Source organism: Centroberyx gerrardi, chromosome 14 (assembly GCF_048128805.1).
Source record: "Centroberyx gerrardi isolate f3 chromosome 14, fCenGer3.hap1.cur.20231027, whole genome shotgun sequence".
NCBI lineage: Eukaryota > Metazoa > Chordata > Actinopteri > Beryciformes > Berycidae > Centroberyx > Centroberyx gerrardi.
In genome coordinates, this window is record NC_136010.1 from 19,055,831 (window position 1) to 19,066,212 (window position 10,382).

The following is a 10,382-nucleotide window of genomic DNA, read 5'->3' on the forward strand; positions in this document are numbered from 1 at the left end:
CTACTGTGCATCGATAAATAAAAAATAAAATAAAAAAAAAGCAACAAGCTGTGCTGAAAGTAAAGCAGTTAAATCCATTTGTTTCACCCCAGAAAATTAATATTTGAGCAGAGAGCCTGTGCCCCCCTGTGGTTTTCGCCTGATTTCCTTGAATTCATGCATATTCGATGCTTTCATGAGGAATGATGCATGCATCGAAAACGTCTCGTGTGACGTCGGCACCGATACTACAGTGTACACTACTATAGTGGTCACATTGTGCTGTGGGTGAAATTCTGATTCACTCCATGCACTTTGATGATCACAAACGTAACTAAACTATAGTACTATAGGGTTGCGAAAATCTTAAGTAGTTACACGAAGGATTCCTGCACAGTAGGCTACTATCAAAGCATAACAAAACTTGTCCAAGACTGCTATGACTCGGTGTTTCCGCACCAACTACTTACTTTCAGTTAGCCTACAAGTAGCCAAGACAATTCTTCCACATAAATAACCAGTCTACGTGGGCGTGGACGTATTTTGCTCGCGAAAATCCGTGTTGTAGCATGCATAGAGTACAGTACCGTTGGTGTTGTCTTCGGGCAGCGAGCAGGAGTGAGGTGAGTTTGTGGTGCTGAGTACCGTGCTGATGAATGGATGCTGCGCTGCCTAGCGACCAGACCACCAATGAGAAGATTTGACAGAGGGAGAATATTCCACAAGTCCCACCTCGCTGGAAGAATATACGTTGAAATGAGTCACCAAGACTATATTTCCATAGAACTAGGCTACGCTGATCCTGTCCATAATTCAGTAATCTTAAAATATTTATATTTATTCTGATGCATAATTATCACATCAACAGGAACATCTCCAGCGTACAAAGGAGGGTCAACAACAGAGATCAACACATAGTTATGTCAGGTTTTATTCTGTTTATTTTTATTGTTTTAATTCTGCAAACAGTGGCCTAATGTTTTTCAGTATTTCTGTACTACTTTGACATGACATGAGTGCCATGACATGACATGAGTGAACCGCATGCTCTCTGACCAGCACTAAATCTACAGCGCCCTCTAGTGAATTCATTGGGTATGTAGGTCAATATGCAGGACTGACGGGAGTTGGAATTGCCCTGTGGAGGGAATTGTGCTGCGCTTAAGTTGCCTAAATAAATCTTGCTCATCAGGCTATCTGAAGTGTTCACCAGGCCTAGAATATAAAGTCCTATTAGTCCATGAGGAGAGCGCAGTGGCTGCTCTCATCGTATGTGAGCCATCTCCTCCAGAAAAGGGGTCTTCATGCAGCCGGTGCAAAGCTGGTCCATCCACAGCGGAGCCTCGTGCTGCAGAGGGGTGCGGCGGGGGTAGAACGTGTAGGAGAGGTCGTAGTTCAACAGGCAGCTGAGAGACGCCATGTAGATGTCCGAGAAACGACACAGACGCCTGGAGAAGTAGGTGGGGTTGTGGCACGTTCTGAAGATGCTGCCGAACTGAGGGTTGAACAGGTTCTTGGTCATCAACCTGGAAAATAGAAGGTCATGGTTCGCTTTGAGATGATTCATCTATGCAGTGAAATAACTTGACAAAAGCAAGTTCATTGTGAGGCGAAAGTGGATGTTTAGCTGAATAAGGTGATTTAGAATGTAGCAAATGCATTTAAGATATAAGTGGTACTCACCTGAGTTCCTCTCTCTCCTTGAGCCATTCCTGCAAAACCTGTTTTGACTCTGTGTCCCGATGCATCTAGATTATAAAAGAATATAACAGTATGAACAAATCAAGGTGTACTCTTATATAAAAAATAAACTGTTAAAGATGGAAGATTAACCCATATTTTAGCAAAGAATTATCAGATCCTCAGCTTAAGGGTGCGATACACATACAGTCTGTTTTCTTTGGTCCAAACCAGGGTGGAAAGGTTAACTTAATTTTTGTATTTGGTTCATTTAGGTTCACACTGCCCAATTACAAGCAAACGAGGGCTTGTAAACAAAAGTTACATGGACTCACAACGGGCTCATTTAGTTTTGGTAACCTGCCTTCATACCAGGTAAGAAAACATGAAGAAATAGCTGAATATGAGCATCAGCCCAGACTGCGGTTTGCCCTCAGTTCATTTTGTGATGCGAGGCTTTCCAAGCACGAGGAACTGCTGGCTATCAAATGTCTACGTATGTTTCCTTATACCCATAAAACCTTGAGTTTTGGGGCAATTTCCTGAAGTTGGTTCGGATTACATTCTCATTATTAAGGAACTGCACCACAGTTCTCTTGGAAGAGGAACGAAACCCACATTTCCAGGTGTCTGTGTGATTATTTGGTGCCACCCGAGTTCAACTGAACCACTCCAAAGGTGCTTGGTGTGAATCTCTCACCTGCAGGCGTTCCAGCAGTCCAGTTAGAGCCTGCAGCCAGGTGAGACTCTGGGCATACTGCTCTGTGCTCACCACTTTGGTTTCCAGGTCCAGCTCAGGCACTATGGCTCCTGTGCGCCAGCCATGTCGCAACATCAGGTCCTGCCACAACAAGTACAAGTGCTTTGGTCAGACACGTGTGTGGGTGATGTAACATCCAACCATGTGTTATAATATGAATACTAGAGTCCGTTGGTTGTGGAGGCCCTGTGCGCAGCGGTGCTCTACTAAGCTGCTTGTTAGAGCATTAATAACAGTCCATACAATGATGAGAGTATTCTACCGCACTCTGAAAGGACCCATTACATATTTACATATCTTTATCTGAGAGGAGAGAAACAGGAGAAAGCTGTAGGGCAATCTGATCCTGGGCCACACATGTGGCTCCTGAGGTGCGATAATTAACCACTCAGCTGTCTCAGCCACATGTTTACATCTCTTCAATGTGTCAAAGCAGCAGCAACAAAATAGATTGTTGTAAACAACATGTTTCATCACCAGGCTTCTACAGGGTCGCTCATTCTCAAAGTCCACTGATTAGATATAATGAACATTATGTAAATGCGAATTGGCCTGAAGCCTTTCAGTCTGTGGTAGAATACATTTATTTTTCTATAAATATTACAGTATCTTTCAGGGCAGTGTATGTATCTGTTAGTATGTTTGTGTAGGTGTGTGTGTCAGTGTGTGTCTTTCTGGGCCTCTATTCTAGGGTTGCACAATTAATCATGTAAAATCTTATATTGCGATTTTAGTTTCCACAATTAATAACCATAGAAGACTGGCATATCAGCAATATTGAACATTTTCATTTCATTTAGAATTCCCACTGCAGTTGGAAATACTGAAGACACTGATATAAGATACATAAAAGGCAGTAAAATAAATGTGATATTAAATTCATAAAGACTAATAATTGTAATTAACAATCATGATCAATACCTAACAAAATAATCTGGATTAATTGTGGAATCCTAATGCATTCATTGACCTCTGATAATGTCATCATGATGTTTTGCCACTCACAGCTAAATCACTATAAAGATGGTCTCCAAAGTAAAGAACGCTTGATCCTCTCCAGCCTGTCAGTCTGAGGAAGTCAAACAGGTTCCCCTGAAACACAAAAACAAGAGCCACAAACCACAGGGGATTTCATTTAGTTTATTAAGACTGAGACAACATGCATGGTGTAGAAACACAGCTATTAAATGCACATAGAGACACATAAGCCTTATGATGAGGTGACCAGGAGCAGCAGCTCAAATATAAGGTAACGTTTCGCTTTGAGAGAGCGCAGTAAAGGCGTACTTAAACCGGGCGCACACTACACAACTTGAGGCCCGATTTAGCTGTCCCAGACAAGTTCTTGAAGACAAAATCCTCATGTTGGAACGACAAGTCACCAAAGATTGTTAAGTTTGAGCGAGTCAGAGAAAAAGTTTCACAGACACTCTGAGCCGTCTCATACATCCAGAGGATTTCAAACATGTTTGATTTTGTCAGCAAAAAAATCTGCAATGCTCTTGCAGTGTGAGATATGTAGACAAGTTCTGAGAATGGTGAGAAGCAATAGCCAATGATGGCTTGCGAGGAAACCAGGCAGAATAGATGGAAACTATAAATATAAAACAACACGTCATTATGGCTTTATAATTTCCAAATTCTGCATCTAGCACTTCCTTTTTTGTTTTTTGGGACAAATGAGCGCACACAGAGTAAGTGCTGCCAGCTGCTCTTCCTTCTCAAACCCCATTTTTGCACAATCATGTGAAGAACAAAGTCACGTTTCACATTTGTTTTCGCAAGACAGTGAGATATTGAAATCCTTGATGTGACGAATCATTTAATATGTGACTCACCGTTTGCAGTGCGCACCACTATGTCGACGAGACAAGAAACTACAGGAAATAAGGTTGCTTAATGTGAGCGGTGCAGCGATCTTGGGTTTTTCCACAGTTGTGTAGTTTGCACTCTGTATTACCTGTTTGTAGATCTGTCCTTTCTCCAAACTGTTTATCTTGTCCCACTGAAGGTCACCATTTCCATCCAAGCGTCTGAAAGGCCTGAGAGAGTGGCAATATTGAAGGACATTGCAAGGTGAAAAGTCACAATTGAAACTCCAGTACAATAAACTGTGAATTTATCATGTTCAGTGTCATTTTTGAGTTGAAATACGTTTTGAATCCAGCTAACTTTTCTGAATCAGATGATGAGGGTGGCACCTTCACCACAGAAACACTTACTCACTTGACACAGTCAGTGAAGAAGTGAGGTTTGTCTGCCTGTACAATGACCACATCAAAAAAGTCTCTCCAGTTTTGCCCCACCATGTGTATCATCCCTTTATCCCTGCAGACAGAAAAACATCAACATAACAGAGATTGCAGCAGTATTGTTTGCCTTCATCATCAGTCAGGTGGCACTTATGAAGGCACGGCTCTGTCTGACAGAGGCACTTACACAAAGCTGAAGGGGCTGTTGGTGATGAGGAATAGTTTCTTCCCTTGACTGACCAATTGATGCAACACAGCATAGGTCTCCTCTCCTCTCAGAATGAACTTCTCTGTGGAGAGCAGAAAAAACACTTATCAGCACAAAGTGTAACGGTGAAGTCAGAGCATGTGCAGCAATATATTGGCTTAACAACATAGTAAGAAATGGATTTCTCACCCAGATCTTGCATGATCCATTTGTACATGTAGCCTTTGATGTGAACCATACCGATCGCTTCCTAGGATTCCAAGGATTAGATCGATGTTACACAGTGATAACACCCTGTACTGTCCTGTAACTAAAACCCCCTCTCACCCCAGGACCAAGAGAGAGCAGTTATTGTCCTCTGTTCTACCCATGTGAATCCATTGCAAGCTTTCACTGAGGTCAACAGATACCTGAGCCTCCAGCTGAAGAATCACACTATGCCAAAAGAGTCAAATGAACTGGGTCAGAATGTTTCTCATCAGTATGTTTCTCGGTATGAGCTAGAGGGTGAGGACAGAACTTTATATAGTGTGAAATGAAAAACACAGTGAGAGTCAGTGGGCGTGCTCACCGAGACGTCTTTGTAGAGGTGAACTGGGTCGTATTCGATGTCGTTGGAGATGAAGAAATCGTTAGCCACAGCCAGAAGGGTCATCTCTGGCAGGGAGAAGATGTCCATGAACTGCTTCACCTTCGGCCCCTGTGTTAGAGAATATTTTTAAATGCTTGAGATTTATTTTGATCTGTTGAGGAGGGATGCAAGAAATGTGTGTGAATTTGTAAAATGAAAACACACCTCTATCCCCCTTTGAACCGCTTCCTAATTATGAAGCTAAATAATTGGAACCATTTTCTTTTCAGTGAAACAAGAACCCGCTGAGAGGCTACCCTGCAAACACAGCTAATCCCTAATTGAGACGAGAGCCACAGCAAAATGATTTTGGGTAGGACTGTTTTTCACAGAGGATTAGAAGACGGGGAGGCATACTTCCCACTGCAGGGAAGTACTTAAAAGACTTGATGGACCATAAACTATTTGAGCCAAAATGTCAAAGCCTGAACCGCTCCTAATTAGCAAACAGGTCAAATTACCTGTGTGATTGTCAGACTCAATAGAGATTTGTTTAACTATGAACAACAGATTTTGTTGGACACAGAGTCCAGCTTTAGTCAGCTTTATTTGGGATTAGAAAACTGCCTTCCAGTTGATTCATGACGACATGGGAACAGCTGAGATTACAAAATTCAACCACAGGATTTACGTAATGATAAAGCCATGCAAAGCCAGACACCTGACACAACTGTGGACAGCAAACACATTTAATCCTCGAATGCTTCCGAGAGTTGCTGCATGAGATTATGACAGATGTGCTGAGCCTAAACTGTTAAGCAAAACTCTTTTTCATCTGCCAAAGCTGGAATGAACATAGTTTTAACCACATATTCAGTGAGAGAAGAGGCAGAGAACTATAATATCATACTTAAAAAATGGCATTTACTTTTTCAAAATATTAGAAAGAACATGTTTTGATTAAAAGGTTGGATGGTTGTTGGATGTGATGTTTGTGTTTTTACATTGAATGCATAGTTTTACTCATCAGATTGTTCTCTCCCCTCAACTCCATTTTACATGAAAGTTGACATGTTCATAAAAGTAAAATAAATAAATAGATAAATAAAATATTCAGAGGCACTGATGTGTTTTTCCACCCAGGTCTGCCCTCCACTGACCTGGTGTACCTGACATAGATGATCCAATTGTATTACATAACACAGCGTACAACTCTCCGCCTCACCTTTCCATAGAAGCCGCTGTCCTGCTGCAGAGGGACATGGTGCGTCCCCCCATAGAGCTGAAGGACCTTGTCGTCTGGCACCGGGCTCAGGCCCCTGGGGACGCCACAGAGGAATGAATGCACCAGAGCGTGTGATACCGGGGCAACAGGATCAGACAAAATAAAATAGCCTTCAGCAGCAGGGATGGGCATAAGGAAATGGGCAAAAATCACTGCAGCATATAAGGATCAAAAGCAGGAATTTAAAATGTTGGTTATAATTGTGGGCTAAATTGCATTTCTGCACTGCCTCGAAGGCTTACTAGCGTTTTGGGACATTTGCACACAACACAGTATCAACCCTCACCGATACACAGTTCCTGGCTGAATGTAATGGAACGCATCTATCTTCATCAGGAGACCCTTAAGGGTGGGCAAAAAGCAGTTTTACTTGTAATTACCTGTATTCTCCTGCTGCACTCTAACAATTTTGTTTCCAAAGAAGGGCTTGGTTATAACATTCACCTTTTCAATGTCATAGTGAAGGCCCCGAGCAGCGAAGTTGGGAATGTAGTCATACTTGCGGATACCTTCAGGGTACTGTCAAGCAAAATGGATTAATTATTGGGAATCTAAATGCCGTTGTAATGTCAAGACACTTTAAGCCCCTGGAACAGACCTTGAAGTGTTCGATGAGGAAGCCTCTTGCCGTGTTGTAGATCATGGTGTCGAGTACGTTAGAGTAGAGGGCCAGTGTGTAGTCGTAGTCGAAGCCGTAGATGTCCACCTCAGCCAGGCTGACCTCGTTGTTGGCATAGATGGTGGAGGAGTTGAGCAGGTTACAGGCACCTGGTGGGATCAGGTCTGATCCAGAGAGAGTGGATGGGAAACCCTCATTCAAATTAAACAAGTACAATACAGATCAATTTAGACAGATCTAACACTGACTAATCAGAATTAAGAGGATGATGCATAATCCAAATTAACCGCCGCTAGGTTTGGGCCGTTCACCACGTTTGACTCAAAATTTAAAGTTTAAAATTCAGCACTAATCTTTTTTTTGAGGAAAGGCATGCAGAGATTAGGAAACCTGTTGATTAAGCACTTCTGCAGGGGGGAAAACAGTGCGTCTAGCGAGGCAGGCAACAACAGGATTACAGAGAAGTCAAAGTTGCGCAATGTGCAATTCTAGGATTTAAATGTACTTTTCATTGAACTGAATCCAAAAGCCACTGCAAACAATCGAACCATATGAAATCAAAACCTTATTTTTCCAGTTTTTTCCATCACTGTAGAGTAATGAATCATTGAATCTGAGCACATCTTTCATTATCTGTTATCCAAATGGAGATTTTTATTTTGTATAATCTATTTCATCACCTGTTTTTTTTCCTGGACCCTATTTATTTAAACAAGGACAACAGTTACACAGCAAACACACAGGCACAGATTAAACAAAGATTTTAGAATCTGTTTCCCAATCTGACTCTAAACCCCTCACTGGAACATGAACATGGGACAGTTTGACTGCGTGTCCATGGGTGAAAGTGGGACATGGCCTTCTGTCCTGGCACAGTTCAGTGGGGGCAGCTGGGCAGCAGAGGTGATGGATCTACCCGCTCTGAGGCAAGTTCACCTTCAGCTCTACTACTGGAAATATCTTCCTTTCCAGACTTAAAATACTATGTCACATGTCAAAACATTATTTCTATGGCATTACTAGTTCATTAGAGAGCATAGAGAGGGGATGGCATTTGACTGGCCAGATTAAAACCCAGGATGTTGTCAATGCGTGTTTTGCTTTGGCATTTACAAAAAATAAGTCTGTATAGGAATATTACAGGACAATTATAGCAGTATTATATTGATACCATAGGGGTGAAACAATATACCAAAGCAGGGCTGCGCTATATGGACAAATCACATCACATCACATCACAATACATCACAATATCAACAGCACCATAATCATAGGAAATTATTTTGATATGGATATATAACAACATCTGCTTACATATGCAAAAACACATGCTAAATAATCAAATTGATGTTCATTGCATTGAACTGCATGGTAATATAACTGTGATCAATCTGACATTTTCAAATAAGATTCCCTACTTTGTTTTAGATCTCATTCTGTGAGAGATTTTAATTAGTATTTCCTTTTTAGCATTAATTTATTCAACCGAATTGTGTATCACAATAACCCCACATCTTTAATTCACCATGATGTCATTCTAATGAAACAATAATAATAATGCAATAATATTTAATAATTGTCCACCCCTAGTCCAAACAACCACAGGAACACTTTAAGTCCCTATAAGAATATATATTTCAGTGATTTTTCGCTAGGGCTGGTTTGTTGTTACGATCATGGCATATCATGCTGTAATAACAGGTTATATTGTTCAGGTTAGATGCTGTTGGAGAGTTGCAGCCGAGAGATGAACCACAGACTTGTTGACTTGTTATAGCCTTGTTGCTTTCGCTCATACCGCGTGCGTTTATTTAGAACAATATTCAGTTGTTTCAACTTAATTACTGTAACACATTTGGCATAGAGGAACTGGCAGCATTAATTTGCCATCTGTCCGATATGACCTACTTCGAAAGAGGATGAACACAATCCCTGAACAAAATGTCTTCAAGAGATAAAGGGCATTTTATGCCAACATGTTTATTCTGGGAACAGTGGGACTAGATGACGTGGTTATGACTAAAGCGGTTTCCTAAGTGCCAGGGCAGAAAAATGCTGAAATGTGCAAAAAGAGTTTATTCTAATGGCGGAGACACGGGACAGTGTGGCATAGAGCTGCCCCACTTACCGTGAACCAGCCGTTTCATCTCACTGTAACGAGCCCACAGGTAAGTCTTCTGGTCCACTTTAGTGGCGGTGGATGAGTACGAGCGCCCAGTAAGACCAGTACCACCAGTGGCACCAGTAGCACCCAGGGGCTCCTGGGGTCTCTTCTTACCCCCAGCCTGGTGTCTGTGAGCTGCTGGTGAAGGCTCGCTGGATAAAAGCGCGTCTCTGCAGGAGTTTGAGCCACAACTTTGCTCATCGTTTTGGGTTTTTTTATGGGCGGCCTGCCGTCCACTTCCAGTAACCACGCATCTAGAGGACAATGCGTTCACTTTACAAGATCTCGCAACTGGAGGAGTCCTGTTCCCTTTAGTCCACAACGCGCGGCTTACAGCGGTACCCGCTGTCTTGAAAGACATTGTTACAGTCCAATGCAGCAAATCACACCAGATCTGTTCTTCTGCTTCTGCAAGCTGCTACTTGACAAAACTTTGGCTGACGCTTGCCTGCCATTGCCTCGTTTTCCAGTGCCACTTGTCACGCCCCTTTATTAAAAAGAGGAGAGAAAGGGGAGGGGCCGTAGTCTCTGTAACCAATCAGAACTAAGATCTACCTGCACGCTTCCATCTCAGCCTCCTGCCAAAATATTGGGAGTTAATGAGGCCATCTGTTTACAGCTCCAAAAAAGTATGAAATGTCCATTAAATGTCTCCAAACAACTCGAGCAGCATGATCCATGTGTTTTGTAGCAATACGACTGCATTGTGGGTCCAAATGTCCAATATTTAGCTCATTATCTCCTATATTTTCCTCACTGAGGAGGTGAATTACTCCTTTAATGAGTGCAGATTGCATTGTGCAACAGTTACTAACAGTCAGATTACTGTAGTCAATACACATGTGTATTTATGTTACTTTCCCC

The 10,382-nt window shown here is 42.0% G+C and overlaps 1 protein-coding gene across 1 annotated transcript; it reads right to left on the reverse strand.

Annotated features, from left to right (window-relative positions):
* Positions 1 to 907: 907 nt before the first annotated feature.
* nt5dc2 (5'-nucleotidase domain containing 2) lies at positions 908 to 9,974 on the reverse strand. The gene is made up of 14 exons (XM_071927446.2): positions 9,483 to 9,974; positions 7,334 to 7,518; positions 7,180 to 7,254; positions 7,022 to 7,077; positions 6,676 to 6,769; positions 5,451 to 5,579; positions 5,069 to 5,129; positions 4,859 to 4,961; positions 4,646 to 4,747; positions 4,380 to 4,461; positions 3,425 to 3,511; positions 2,360 to 2,500; positions 1,663 to 1,727; positions 908 to 1,505 (listed from the first exon to the last, which is right to left on the reverse strand). The coding sequence occupies exons 1-14, from the start codon at positions 9,877 to 9,879 to the stop codon at positions 1,244 to 1,246; spliced, it is 1,839 nt and encodes a 612-aa protein (XP_071783547.1). The 5' UTR covers positions 9,880 to 9,974; the 3' UTR covers positions 908 to 1,243.
* Positions 9,975 to 10,382: the final 408 nt, after the last annotated feature.